General features: G+C 36.5%; 1 protein-coding gene across 1 annotated transcript in view; it reads left to right on the forward strand.

Moving 5' to 3' along the window:
* LOC106879510 (chymotrypsin-like protease CTRL-1) overlaps positions 1 to 16,181 on the forward strand; it is a 23,447-nt gene extending 7,266 nt beyond the window's left edge. The window contains exons 4-7 of the mRNA XM_089339643.1: positions 3,355 to 3,460; positions 11,815 to 11,983; positions 13,062 to 13,195; positions 15,901 to 16,181. Of these exons, the coding sequence (XP_089195769.1) occupies positions 3,355 to 3,460; positions 11,815 to 11,983; positions 13,062 to 13,195; positions 15,901 to 16,071 (580 nt within the window). The 3' untranslated portion in view covers positions 16,072 to 16,181. The remainder of the gene's footprint in view (positions 1 to 3,354; positions 3,461 to 11,814; positions 11,984 to 13,061; positions 13,196 to 15,900) is intronic.
* The last annotated feature ends 216 nt before the right edge of the window (positions 16,182 to 16,397 follow it).

Consider the following 16,397-nt stretch of genomic DNA (forward strand, 5'->3'; position numbering starts at 1 on the left):
ACAGGAGAATTTCAAAAAATCTTTTGTAATTTGGTATGCGCAATTAAAGAACTATTAAATCAAAATAGTCATCTATGTATCATACTTAATGTATATACACAGTCGACAAGCAAGATACTGCGGTTTTCGTCAGAGATAAAACCTCTTATAGACATGCGTGTTAAAGACACGATATATATCGGAGGGACTCGAAAAATCGTCCGGCAGTTGCTAATGAGAAAAATCTAGAGGCATTTTGGCCTTCTTATGCATTGTTAATGACGTGTACTTGCAGCTACATGCCTAGAAGAGATTTGTTGCCTCCAAAATCTAGGAAACATTGAAGAATACATTCACTGATATTGCAAATAGCCACCAGGCTGAATAAATAATCCAGTATACGCAAAGGAAGCAGTGTTTAATTCAAATAGCGATGGTCTATGTATCATACTTTACGTATATATACTGTTGACAGGCAATATAATGCAGTGTTCGCCGAGATAAAAATCTCTCGCAGACATGCTGTGTTAAAAATACAATATATATAAGTGTGAAATGAAAAATCGTACTGGTAGCGACCACATACCCAAATGAATTTTATCGCCTTCACAGCCGGGTGACAATCCATAACATCAGTGAATGTATTAGTTACTGTTTACTATATTTTTGAGACAACAAATTTTGTCTAGGCATGTGACTGTGAGTACACACCATTGACAAGGTTCTAGAAGGTTGAAAGGCATCTAGCATTTTTGCTAACCACAGCTAGGATGGTTTTTCGCTTCCCTGCTATATATAAAATAGTATTTTTAACACAACTCATTTATATGACATTTTATCACAGCGAAAACTGCAGCAGCTTGCCTTTCAACAGTGTATATATGTTAAATATGACGTGTAGACTGCTTTTCTTTGTAACTTGTTCATGTTCGGCGTTCTTATCACTTAATCGTGAAGTGTTTTTGTCCTTACTGTAAACCATGTTCAGTTTTTATACCTACACCGTCAGACTGAATATCATAGTGGAATCCGATGCAGATGTATTTTCGTATTCTGCTGGCTTTGATGTTATTACGAACATCTACTAATTCATTCAGGGGATTTTAAGAGACTCAGAGTGTAACATCAATAATTGAAGTTTAGATTTTATTTCAGTTTAGTGTTAGGTAAACTAGAAATGAATGGTCGGTATGTGTTTTACATTTCAGGATTGAACAAAAAGAAAAAAAAAACTTTCAGACTGTGTGGATATAAAAAAATGTTAAATGTGGAAATTATTGTCAGAGAGCTGATAATATATCAATAAATACAGTGAACTGTCAATGAAGGGGGCCTAGGTTCAATTTCCATTAGATTCTTGCTGTTTATGTATTTATACATCACTTTATTACAAAAGAAGTTTACCGTTCAATTCTTGTTTAATTACTAAAAAGAAATAACAGAGTGACATTTATTTTAAGGATTTCTTTTATTCATTAAGTACGAGCCAAAGAAAGTGCCGTTACTTAGTCACTCAACATTTTAGAAATAGCAACCCAATCTTCTTTGCAAAACACTCTACAGGTTTAAAAATAACACATTGTTTGATGTAGCTCATGTTAAATTGCTTTTTTTTTTTTATAACTTGGTGGATCTAGAGAAAATGACAGTGCTCATGGCCTTCGCACATCGGTAAGATTAATGCTATTAATGTTCCTCTGGAAACTTTGTAAGTAAACAACCGCGGAAGAGACATGAGCCGGGAGGCAATTCCAGGGGATGATGTTCTGGAAGAGAAAGATTGGTAATAATGATTAGTGTAGGTTCTGGTGGGATTGGACAGAATAAGGTTGATGAAAGAAGGAAAGGCTACTGAGCTAGGAATCTCTGAGTGGATAAGGCAAGTAGAGACCATCGTAGTAGTAGTGGGAGAAAAGACAAAGAATGGAAACAACATGATATGGACGAGAAGCTGGAACATGTCTGTAAGTGACTTTATTTCAGCCAATAGGGCGGCTCTTTTCTGGATGTGGTATAGGATGTTCGTGGGTGCATCAGGCTTAGTGAATTAGTATGAGTTGAAGAGACATTGGTTATCAGAGTTAAATTAGTTTAAGAGGCTCAACCATAGGCTGAATAAAGTGCTATGATTCCCTATTTCGCCGGCAGGAAAAAAGGCCTTAATGGTTTGTGTTATATTATAAGGCTTCCATCGGGTAATGTTAATCATCACATCTGGACAAAAGTGTTTTTGGGGAAGACTATCGGTTGCCCACGTATGCCAGTCTCCCTTCTCCAGAAACATTTGTGTTTATTCAAGAGAAAGGCTGCTGACTTGGACCGCTACATCTTGGTATCAATGTCATCATAGCAGTTGCTGCCAGAAAGTAAGGAGCCTGAAACAGATACAAGACATCTCGCCAAAGACTCTGGCAGTGACACCAATCCACAGCCCGAGACTGTTACTCATATTATCAATATGCTATATTAAATGAAGTGTAATAGGTGCGTGGCCTAGTGATTAGAGAATTGCTCAGACGACTGTGGGTTCGATTCCCAGACCGGGTGGCGTGTTGTGTTCTTGAGCAAAACCCTTCATTTCACATTACTTTGCGGGTGGGAGAATAGCACAATTGTTAGCATGTTGGCTGCAATGCTTTATGGTATATCTTCTGGTTCTTTACATTCTGAGTTCAAATCCCACCTGTCTGGAGAAGGCAATGGGAAACCACTCTAATATTCATCCCAAGTCAAGTCGTGGTGACTGAAGCGCTAGTAATTTAATTAACCGCAGTAGGTGAGGGTACGAGCCCTCCCAGATTGTATAGAGAGTGCTGGAAAAGGTTCACATGCACAGGATCCTGCCCAAATGCAGACCACTGTTAGGCTAGATTAAATAAGTGTAATTGTAAATAATAATTTCCGTTTAGGACTCGATTTTCAGATAGGAAACCAGTGAATAAATTCTTTGTTCACTGCATCCCAAGTACCTTTAAAGAGACAAGTGATAGACATAAGAGTTACTAACTCCGTAGTTCATTTGTACTCTGAGTAAGTTTGACCTTTTTATATGTATACATATATACATTTTTTGTATTTCGTGTATCTGATATACTTTACATACATATTGATCTGTCTAATTCGCTTATCCCTACATTTACCTCTATATCCACTCAAGCTTAAATCCCTTGAGCACTACTAAGTGTATTCTATACGGAGAATATTTGATATCACCTATGAACTATGTATGTATGTATGTGTATATGTATGTATGTATGTGTATATGTATGTATGTATGTATGTATGTATGTATGTATGTATGTATGTATGTGTGTGTGTATGTGTGTGTGCATGTGTGTGTTCTATCATTAAATTGAATTTTTGTTTTCTTTAAAGACCGTCTCTTCGCAATGCTGGAGCCTGGACTGTTACACTGGGTGAATATCTTATTGATAAATTGTCAGGACATGAAAAAAATATAAAACCAATCAGGATTATTAGGGTAAGCTGTAAATCAATTTAATTTGTATTTTATAGTTAATTACTATAACATGGGTATGCGGGTATTTGGAAAATATCTCACAGTGTGACGACCGTGCCCTGCATGGTTATGGACTGCCTTTTGACAAGGCATAACATCCATTCAACCACCCTCTCAGGGATACAGCAAAGTCATGGGACTGTAGCATGGCAGATTGTGAAGAGGTAGCAGAAGAACTCAACTGAGCTAACAGTGCTTCTTACATTTGATGCTGAGCGGAGGAATCCTTGAAGATCAATGGGCAGGAACACCAAGCTCTATCAAGAGAGTAACTGCAAGGCATCCACAGCGGTGGCGTCCACAGCGGTGGCGTCCACAGCGGTGGCGTCCACAGTTGAGTAATCAGCTAATGAAAGATTAACTATGACTCAATTTCCCAATTCAAATTCTTAATAATGGAATTGGATGGTGACGGAGGGTCATGGGAATATGTAAAATACTCTGTAACACTTGAGATACAAGGATGGTTGGTGGCAGAATCGGTAGATCACCAAATGATGTACCATGAGGTACTTATTCACCCCTATTTACGTCTTGGTTTCAAATTCTGACTGGATGAATTTTGAATTTCATTAATTCATCTTTGTTCGATAGCTCTTTTACCTTTTTAATTTTTATTTTTTACATCTTAGTTTCCGTTTTTCGTTTGCCATTGTTTACTGTTTTCATTTCCTATATGCTGCCTTCTCAGTTTTTTCGTGTTTCTTCTATTATTCAATTTCTTTAGTTCATTATGTTGCGTGGTTTGCACCTAAAGAATATGTTTGAGTTTTCTCGACATATGAAACTATTAGTAGCGCTTTAATACATGTATTGTGACCTTTAAATAATATATATATATATATATATATATATACAGGGGTTGGACAAAATAATGGAAACACCTTAAAATTTCAAACAAATTAATTTTATTATGAGGTAGGACTGCTTTAGTGGTAATTACAGCTTGAATTCTATGAGGTATAGACTGGTACAAAGTTTGAATTGTTTCCAAAGGAATTTCTATCCATTCTTCAGCTAAAACAGTCTCCAGTTCTTGTAGTGATGGTGGTGGAGGATATCGACTCCTTAGTTGTTTTTCTGAAATGCACCATAAATGTTCAATAATATTGAGATCTGGGGACTGTGGTGATCAGATAAGATGTTCAATTTCACTAGAATGTTCCTCGTGCCATTCAGTAACAACTTTAGCTGTGTGAATTGGTGCATTATCATCCTGAAAGATTGTGTTTCGCTCTGGAAACAGTTCCACAACAATAGGATGAATTTGATCAAATAAAATGCTTAAATAGTCTTGACTATTAATTTTGCCATGAAGGGAAACCATTGGGCCAGCAGATTTCCAAGATATAGCGCCTCCCCAGATCATCATAGATCCTCCTCCATGTTTAACAGTTGGAAGAAGGCAGTCTGGGTCAAATGCTTCTTTTGGCTGTCTCCACATGTATACTCGGCCGGTGGTCGGAAATAAGGTAAAGTATGACTCGTCCGAGAAAATAACATTCTTCCACTGCTCTAAGGACCAGAAATTAACGTGCAAGTGGCTGAGCATTCCACAGATACGTGAACCCTTAACGTAGTTCTCAGGGAGATTCAGTGTGACACAGTGTGACAAAGCTGGCCTTTTGAAATACAGGTACTACTAATTTTTGCCAGCTGAGTGGACTGGAGCAATGTGAAATAAAGTGTCTTATTCAAGGACACAACGTGTCGCTGGGAATTGAACTCATGACCTTATGATCGTGAGCCGAATGCCCTAACCACTAAGCCATGATCTGGATTTGGTTAGGGATTTGGGCTTTGCTGTATTGTGTTAGAGCATGTAACTTAGAGATGGTCAGTGTCTGCAGGAACCAGATGGGTATTCTGTAAGAACAGTAGAAAAAATTAGAGGCATTTCTTTATTTCCAAAAGGCCCCAACCACATCAATATTAGTATTACAACATACATTTGTCTACATTTCACGTTAGCTACTACCTACTCTCGTGTGATGGGTAAGGTGTGGTTAAATTATGCAGCGTATCAAATCGTACTGCAAGGAAGGTGGGGACTGCAGACTGAAAGCTTGCTTTGGTGTGTGGACAAAGAATGCATAGAAACATAATTGAGGGAACAGCACTATGTATGCTTATTTGTTAACATTGCTGTTCACGAATGTATGTATGAATAAATCCGATGTATTATCATACACAGAATTTTAAGTATGAGGAGAGAGTATAAGGCGTGGCCACCTACATTGTATGTGCACGCATGTATATCTATTCGTGTATATACATTCATACATCCATCCACACACACACACACAAACACACAATACAGGTATGCATATATATATATATATATATATATATATATATATATATACTCTTTTACTCTTTTACTTGTTTCAGTCATTTTGACTGCGGCCATGCTGGAGCACCGCTTTTAGTCAAGCAAATCGACCCCAGGACTTATTCTTTGGGAGCCTAGTACTTATTCTATCGATCTCTTTTGCCGAACCGCTAACTTACAGGGACGTAAACACACCATCATCGGTTGTCAAGCGATGTTAGAGGGACAAACACAGACACAGAAACATATACACACACACACACACACACACACACACACACACACACACACACACACACACACACACACACACACACACACACATATATATATATATATATATATACACACACAGGGTTGGCCAAAAGTCACACGACAGTAAATCAAAATTCCATAAGTACTATCTGTAATTCTGTATTGACTCAAATGTAAAAACGTATCGCTGAAAAAGGACTTCAGTTTCAACAATTTTCATGATGTTTCGTATTTTGATACTTTTATCAAATTCATTCAGTTGTTAAACATAAATAAATCTTGGAATTGAATGGTTTTGATTTACTGTCAGGTGACTTTTGGCCAACTCTGTATATATACACAGTGTATCGTGTGTGTGTGTGTGTGTGTGTGTGTTTATATATATATATATATATATATATATATATATATATATATATATATATATATTTTGAAACCACTATGTACCTACATACCCAGCTTCATTCGGGATGACATCGATTTCCTGTCCCATCTTCCCAAAACTACTGAAACAAACTCAATCCTACTGAGCTTTGATGTAGTAAGCCTTTACACCAATAGCCCATATGATTTAGGAATAAAGACGATTAAATACTGAGTGGATAAACATAGAGAAGCAATTCCCCACAGACTTATTCTGGAAAACAACACTTTATTCTTCAATGGAAAGAACTACATCTAAATTAAATGTACGGCCATGGGAACGAGGTTTGCTCCCGTTTACGCGAACTCGGTGATGGGATACTTAGAACAAAAACTCTACCAGGAAAGAGAGGAGATATACAGCACTGAATTTAGGAAATATATTGAAAAGGCATGGAAGAGACACCTCGACGGTTGCTTCATAATCTGGACAAAATCTCAAAACACTGTGGAAGAGTTCAATATCCTCCTGAACAACCTACACCCATCCATCCAATTTACAAAGGAGATGAGCAGTACCAAATTACCATTCCTAGATATAATTGTAATTAAAAAGAACACCACCATTACCACAGATATCTGTTATAAACACACAGATACACATCAATACCTGAATTTTAAATCGTGCCATCCACCGCATGCAAAACGTAACATACCATGCTGCTTAGCTAGGAGAATCTGTACAATTGTAGAAGATTTGAAGATCAGGAACCAGGCCCTGGTGGAACTGAAAGAATTTCTGCTCAAACAAAAATACCCGTCACTACTTATAGAAAATGGTATTCAGTGGGCTATGAAAACACCGACACAACTGAGGACAACACAAAAAGAGAAAAACAAGAACAAATCATTCCATTTATAATGACGCAATCCATGCTACCCGAACATCTTCAATATCACTAAAGCAAACCTACCAATCACTGCTCAAAGTTAGGAATTAAGAGATATCATTACAGACCAAACTATAAGTCTCAGAAAAAGACAGCTTAAAAACTTGAAAAAATTATTAACAAAGGCAAGGTTTGACCTTAGCAACAAAGACCAACCATTCACTGTGTCTAAATGCAATGATTGCCGATGCAGTACATGCCAATTAATTCATACCGGCCCATATATGAACACAAAAACGGGGAAAATATTCACAAACGCAAATATGAACTGCAAAAGCAGAAATTTAATCTACTGCATCAAATGCCCGAATTGTGAAGAACTATATGTTGGCCAGACAGGCAATACACTATCAGAACACTCACGTGTACACTAACAACAAATTAAAAATCCAGAAGTTCTCCAAATATTGCTGAGTAACCACTTAGCAACATGTGACCGGAAAATATTTATATTTCCATTTCATAAACTATACATTCCGAATGAAATCGAGAGAAAACTGAGAGAAAAGGACTTTATTAATAAACTCAAACCCAAGCTTAATAAACAATGATAAAAAATAATCTGATTTAAGTTTAAAAGTTTTATCCCCATATCTGAAAAATAAAAATCTCTAAAAAGTACTGCTGTCATCATTTCTAAAAATAAACACTGAAAAATGGTATGGCATAATTTCTGAAAATAACCAAGCAACTTCTACTTCTATCCACAGGAATGTATATAAAGGACAAAATTTAACCAGTCAACGACAGTTGAAACCAATGAACACAACTGTCACCACAAACAAATGAACCTGAAGATTGCAAGAAAGTATACTAGTTCAATAAGAATGGACATTTAATATTTCATTTGTTTAATATTTCATTTGTTCAATAAGAATAGACAATTAATACTTCATTCATTTCTTTTTACTATATTACTTTATATCATATATTAATATTATAAGATTATAAACAAAACATGAAAAACAGAGTTGGAATTCCTTTGAGTAATATATTTTTCTATACACAATCATACAAACCCCTTTGTGTGTGTGTGTATATATATATATATAATACACACGCACACATTTTTATAGGCGTGGCTGTATGATAGTAAGATTGCTTCCCGACCACATGGTCCTGGGTTCAGTTCCACTGCGAGGCACCTTGGGCAAGTGTCTTCTATTATAGCCTCAGGCTGACAAAGCCTTGTGAGTGGATTTGGTTGCCAGAAAGTGAAAGAAACCTGTCGTGCATGTATATATACATATATATATGTGTGTGTGTGTGTGTGTGTGTGTGTGCGTGTGTGTGTGTGTATATGTGCATGTGTGTCTTTGTTCCTGTGTCCCCACACCACTTTTCAACCAGTGTTAGTGTGTTTACGTCCTTGTAAATTAGGAGTTCAGCAAAAGAAGCGATACCAAGTATAAAAAAAGTACTGGGGTCGTTTCATTTTACTTAAAAAATCCTCAAGGCGGTGCCCTAGCATAACTGCAGTCTAATGAAGCATATGAAAGATAAACGATATATAATTTTTATTCTTAATTAGCAGAAATTTATGAAAATGAGTCAAGAGCCGAAAGTTGCATCCAAGGCACAAAACTCTTCTCCCTCATGTTACTTTCGTAACTTTCTATCAATTAAAATGGTGAAAAAATGTGTGTGCGTTTGTGTGTGTATACATATATGCGTGTGTATGTATGTGTGTATGTTTATATATATATATATATATATTTATATATATATATATATATATATATATATATATATATATATATATATATATATATATATATATACATACACACACATACATACACACACGCATATATGTATACACACACAAACGCACACACACATATATATATATATAAACATATATATATATATGTTTATATTTTAACGTCGCTAATTGTGATTGAGGGTGCTGAAGCACCTATATTACAAGAAATAAGAGTTAAAGGTAGTGACTACTTAAACGCTCGAGGGTTTGGCTAAATCTGGCTGTCATTATATGTCTTTTTACCATAAAAAATTATGGCTGATTTAGGGAAATGCTAATGCATATATTAATAATTAATATAAACCGCTAGGTGTAATATAATAACATAAAGGAAACATTTTACCGTCACTAATTATGACTGAGTGTACCGAAGAAGCTCGTAATATACTAACAGGGGAGAATTTTCGTGTTTTAGACCAAAATAGAGACAAACACTAGTCCTCCCCGTGAGCAGCTTGAAAAATTAAGATATTAAGACATTTTTCTTAACATGAAACCAACGGTAGCATTAATACACAAATAAAGAAATTTTATCTACCAATGCGACGTTGAGCACTCATTCTCATTGTTCGGCATTTATGTGTGTGTATGTGTATATATATATATATATATATATATATATATATATATATATATATATATATATATATATATATATATATATATATATATATATATATATATATATATATATATATATATATATATATATATATATATCATGATAGATCGCTGACCACTACATTTATATTTTTTCTCTCCTTGTTTCTCTCCTTGTTTCTTTCTGTGTTCCTTTCAGTTGAAGAGCGTAGGCTCGAAACGTCAAAGACCTTCTCTATTCCCGAGCGTTAAACTAATACATCCATTTGTTGTTTACACCACCTGTCTTCGTCTGTTGTTTTTTTCGTAAATTCTCCCATATATATATATATATATATATATATATATATATATATATATATATATATATATATATATATATATATATATATATATATATATATATATATATTTATATTTATATATATATATAAATTTTTTATGTGTGCGCACTCAAACACGTACATGCACACACACACACACACACACACACACACACACTCACACACACACTACACACACACATGCACTACATACACACACACACGCACACACACACACACACACACAGAGCAGCAATAGCAGCAGCAGCAGCAAATACCGATGCGTCAATACGTAAAAATATAAAAATATGGCTTGGAGGCGGGGCTTTACATGTAGGCGGGTTTAATTTCATTGCACACGCATAAATATCGCAGAAAGCGACAGCGTGTAATAGCACAGTCACCTACATCATGTTCTAATCAATATAGTTAAAGGGTGGCTGGGGAGTGGAAAGTTGCTGTTTGGGATTAAATAACATATTTAGAAATGGTGATGTCATACGGAATTGACCAAAGGGATTGATATATTCTTTCATAATATTATTTAATTGCTTTTAGCAGAGGTGTATAGGCTCAGAACGAGGTACAGATGCATCCTCTGAAATTTTTTCGGTGGTGGAAGGGGCAATGAAAACGCTTTGAACATCTTCCTGAAAAACTTCGTCGCTAAAGCGAAGGAGCGTAAAAACACTTTTGGACTGATTTGAAACATTACTTTTCCATCATTGGATGCAGCAGATTTGAATAATGTACAAATAAAATGACGGTTTCAAATTTTCGCACAAGGCCGGCAATTTTGAGTGAGGGTGAAGTCAATTACATCAACCCCTGTTCTCCCCACTGTTACTTATTTTATCGACCCCGAAAGGATGAAAGGCAGAGTCGGCTTTGGCAGAATTTGAACTCAGAACATAACGACGGACGAAATGCCTGGAGCTTATACTCACAACACTTAACACATTCTAGTTAAGGAAATTCCCAGTTAAGGAATTTCCATGACGGACACTGGACCACTGGACCACTGTTTGGAAACACTATTTTTATTGAATTGATCTAATGCCTAATTGGTATTCATACTTCAAAACATTACTATTGTGGAAGCACATGGCTTAGTGGTTAGGGTGTCGAACTCATGATCATAAGATTATGGTTTCGATACTTGGACCTAGCGATGCGTTGTGTTATTGAGCAAAACACCTCATTTCACGTTGCCGCTCAGCTGGCAAAAATGAATAATCCTGTGATGGACTGGCGCCCTGTCCAGGTGGGGAATTTATATGCCATGGAAATTGTGAAACCGGCCCTTGTGAGTCGGCATGACTTGAGAAGGTAACTTTACTTTTAACTATTTGTTGTTTAAATATAAGAACGTCAGTCCTTAGTGGGCTGTGGACTACAGATTCGGTGTCTGTTACTGATGAAGCATAATGACACAGAAAATGAGTCTTATGGTCCGATGACGTCATTCATAGCCCAATAAAATGTTTTTCACATATATTGTTCCTAAGGAGAATTTCTCTCTCGAGATAATTTCTGCATTGTAGGTCTTTTCCACGTTTTAGTGTACACGAACGTGTTAAATATATATAATTGCACGCCCATATATTTCAATCAACACTGCTTTGTGTGCCTCTAGCTAATACATTCTATTCATTGTTCCACCACAAATCTGTCAATTTACCCCCTTTAAAAAAAGTGATTTTTTTCTTCTTTTATTTTGATATCAGCACGAAAACTACTCCCCAACGGGTGGCTTTGAGAATGACATCGCCATGATTGAGTTACCAGAAATTCTAGATTTGAATCCTAAATCAGTGTTTCCTATTTGCATTGCTAGTAAACAACTATCTATTGATCTTCACGATTGCTGGATGACTGGATGGGGTAATACAGAAGGTGAGTGAGCTATGACTTTTTCAAACAATAACGTATGTAGTGTTTAGAAGATTATTATCAAAGTGGCTCTCTGTAAAGCGATGTATTGGTGCAATCGTTTGAGTGTTGAATAAATAGAATATGAACTCAGTCTCTTGAGTTCATATTCCATCGAGTTTAGTTTTCCTTTTCATCCTTTTGAGTTTGATAAAAAAAGGCACAGATCTAGGGTGAGGAGTTGTTCGCTTCTTTGCTCTCTGAGTTTCTGGCTTTCTTGGGTAGTAGACTTAAGCTGTCACTCGGTTTAACACTACCACAAGTATTCCACAGTGGATAACTCCAATAACACTAGTTTCGGTGGCCCTGTGAAGGATAATGGGCCCTCCCTATCTTGTACTCTGATTAAAAGAAATAATAATTCTGAATATCTATACTGACTTTTAAAAGCACAGATATCTAAGTCAATAACATCAAGTCAGAAGCTGCAACATAAATGTAAAACATTTGATGTGGACAACGAAGAAGACAACGTGGTCACTCGACCTGCAAGATATAGCTGCCAAATCTCCTGCAAATTATACACCCTCGTCTGTAAAAGGTGGAAGCAAGTGGCTTAATAGTTAGGGCGTTGGACTCATGATCATAAGATTATAGTTTCGATTCCTAGACTGGGTGACGCGTTGTGTTCTTGAGAAAAACACTTCATTTCACGTTGCTCCAGTCCACTCAGCTGGCAAAAATGAGTAATCTTGCGACAGGGCAGTGGATTGGTGGAACTGTTAGAAAGTCGGGTGAGTTACTTTGTAATGTTTTATCTGGCTGTGTTCTGAGACCAATGATTGTGATGACGCTGGTACCAAGCTGTACCGGACCATATCAGTGGCTTTTCTCTTGCATAAACATCAATGTCATTGGAAAGGGTAAACTTGTATGCAAGGGCAACTGATAGTATTCTTCAAGAAATCTTGTCCATGTCTACATTCCTGTGTAGATACATTGTCAACCATAACCGATGGAGTTTCTAAGATAGATAGTCATACTGATAGGTTTGTTGATTCAAACTTTCTCCAGATTCTTTCAATAATTTATCTCGTTGTAGGCACTGCTGATCCAAATGTTCTCCAAACATTGAAAGTTCACATTTGGCACCATCAAAGATGCAAAGATGTATGGACAGGACTGATTAGTGATGGTCATATTTGTGTTAGTTCTGGAAATTCAGGAGCATGTTTGGTAAGAGTTTTATTTAGCAAGATATGAAAACGTGAACATTTGCACACAAACACGCCTGTGTACATACATAATACCTACGTGCCTACCATAATACATACGTGCCTACCTACCTACCTACCTACCTACCTACCTACCTACCTACCTACTTACCTACCTACCTACCTGCCGGCCTACCTACTTTCCAAACATCAGTAAGAATATATAGATGTTCTTGTATCTCAGCAGGGTCATTATGCCAATAATAAATACACGCTCAAGGCAGTGAGCTGGCAGAACTGTTAGCACACCAGGCAAAGTGTTTAGCGTCATTTCGCCCGTCTTTATGTTCTGAGTTCAAGTTCCACTGAGGTTGCATTTGCCTTTCATCTTTTTGGGATCGATAAAATAAGTATCAGTTGAGTGCTGGGATCGATGTAATTGATTTATTCCCTCCCCCAAAATTGCTGGCCTTGTACCAAATTCGAAATCAGTAATAAACACATGCATTGGTTTTATTTTACTTTATTATTATTATTATTATTATTATTATTATTATTATTAGCCAGTTAGTGAACCATTTAACCAATTAACTAATTGATTGTTTGATAAATTGTTCGATCAATCAATCAATCAATGAGGTTTATCAAAGTCATTTCGTCTCCATTCGCACCTCATCAATGACATACCTTCTCACGAAATATAAAGAGGGCTCAGCTATATGATGAATTGGCCTCTTAAAATTCAACTGAACTTACAAAGAGTGAAACAATTTTAATTTGCAATCCATGTAGCTGTGTAGTTAAGAAGCTAGTTTTACAACCATGTGGCTTCGAGTTTCATACTATTTCTAACACATTTCAAAATCGTGTTTCACTTGGTATGTTGTGAGTGCAAAATGTCTTATAATTGGTGCTGAAGACAGTTCTGGAAATGGAAATCTTATTGTCACCCTAAGACATTATTTGTGTTGACAAACATCAGTATTCATAATGGCGAGAAGTTTGTAATCGTCGCAAGGATGCAAACATTAAGAATGTTATTCACATAATACAAGTACGTACGTGCACGCACACACACGCACACACGCACACACGCACACACACACACGCACACACAAACACACAGACACACACACACACACACACAAAGCCACAGACACACACACATAAACATACGCACATAGAGAGAAACATACCTAGACACACACACACACACACACATAGAGAGAGAGACACACACACATAGAGAGAGAGACACACAGACACTCACACACATAGAAACACACATACAGACACTCAGACACAGACACACACATACTCTCTCTCACACACAGACACAGACACACAAACGCGCGCGCGCGTACTCATACAGTCATACTACGTCACCAAAATTCTCTGAATCACACACATAAACATCTACTATCAACACATGAAAAAGAAAATAACTACATATTGAATAAATACATTAAAACACCACAAATATATGCAAAAATGGATTAACGCACCAAATACACACATATACATATCTTTTTACATATACACACATATAGATAATAAATACATATATGTAAATTAAGCGGGTTCTAACGCACAAATACACACAGGTAAATACACATGCGCAAAAAGGCACAAAATGCATAAATATAAACGCATAAACATGGCAAACGCATATACGTAGCATTAAAGAAACGCACAAACACCATACCTCCAAATTTCAATACACACACTATACTCACTCACACACATACATGCGCGTACATGCGCGTACACATACTAACATCGCATTTTTATAACTACACACATTAACACATACCAATGGTGCTTGAAACAAATACTTACATGCAGCAAAACACATACACATACACACATCAAAAATGTGTTCACAATACACACACACACACACATACCGCTCTATACACATAAATGAAAACAAACAGATACAGGTACTCTGTCGGTTACTATGATGAGGGTTCCAGTTGATCTGATCCACGGAACAACCTGCTTGTAAAATTAACGTGCAAGTGGATGAGCACTCCGCAGTAAGATTCATCGTGACACGGAATGTCTCAGTATAACCGTCTGTCGTTCCTTCGGTGTACACTTTTGTTCTGATGGAAGTTTTTCTCATCTTGGAAAAACGAAAGCATTCCATCTCTTAGTGTTTTAGCTTGTTTAGCAAGCACTTTGCATGGATCGAACAATTCACTGCTGTCACATCCGACATAAGCTGAACTCTCTGCATCACATACAACTTATACTGGATATCCTCATGCACAACTCTTCTGATTGTGCATTCTGAAACCCTGAGGTCTTTTGCAATGGCTCTGATTGACTTTTTGAGATATTTTATTGTTTATTTCATGGACTATTTGTACAAAGTTTTGTGTTCTTAATGATAGTAGGACCCTGTGCATGCGTTTTGCATTTAGCTACTGATGTCGGATCCCCGTCAGCTGCTTCCAGCTCCTTTTGAACTTTGACCACGAAGGATCAAGCAACTTTCAGGAAGCAAGCCATCTATTTATCACTATGCTGCACTTTTACGGCAACAATTACAGTGCCCCTTTTCATTTGCTGAGTCAACTTGATGTCTGAAATTATTTATCTGAAAAATAAGGTAAAAGAAAATAAGTTAGAAGTAAGTTAGAGCTCTTGAAAGACGTGTCTTCGAAAAATTGATACACCCATTACATATAATCATTTTTCTTCTTATATTTTTTTTACCAGGGTGATTCTGGCGGCCCGCTGTCTTGTAAAATCAACGACCGTTTCGTACTTGTTGGCATAGCATCATGGGGTGTTACAAGTTGTCGTAATAACAACTTCCCGGACGTTTATTCCAATGTAACTTTTTATTTGGACTGGATTCGGAGTCGTGCTTCTTTGGCCAACAACTGATCTATATCTATCTATCTATCTATCTATCTATCTATCTATCTATCTATCTATCTATCTACATGTCTGTCTGTCTGTCCGTCTGCTTGTGTGTCTATCTTTTTTTGCTTGTCTTTTTGTCTGGCTATGTATGTATGTATGTATCTAGCAGTCTGTGTGTCTATCTATGTGATGTTTTAGCCAATGAAGTAGGATTAGATGCAGTTGATTCGATTGACTTTAAGTACTTTTATAGAAACAGGAGCCTCGTCTCTAAAGAAATCCTTACTATAATATATACTGAGGCAATGAGCTGGTATAATCGTTAAATAGTCGGATGAAATGCTTAG

The sequence above is a fragment of the Octopus bimaculoides genome, chromosome 2, assembly GCF_046866305.1.
Source record: "Octopus bimaculoides isolate indiv1 chromosome 2, ASM4686630v1, whole genome shotgun sequence".
Lineage (NCBI taxonomy): Eukaryota > Metazoa > Mollusca > Cephalopoda > Octopoda > Octopodidae > Octopus > Octopus bimaculoides.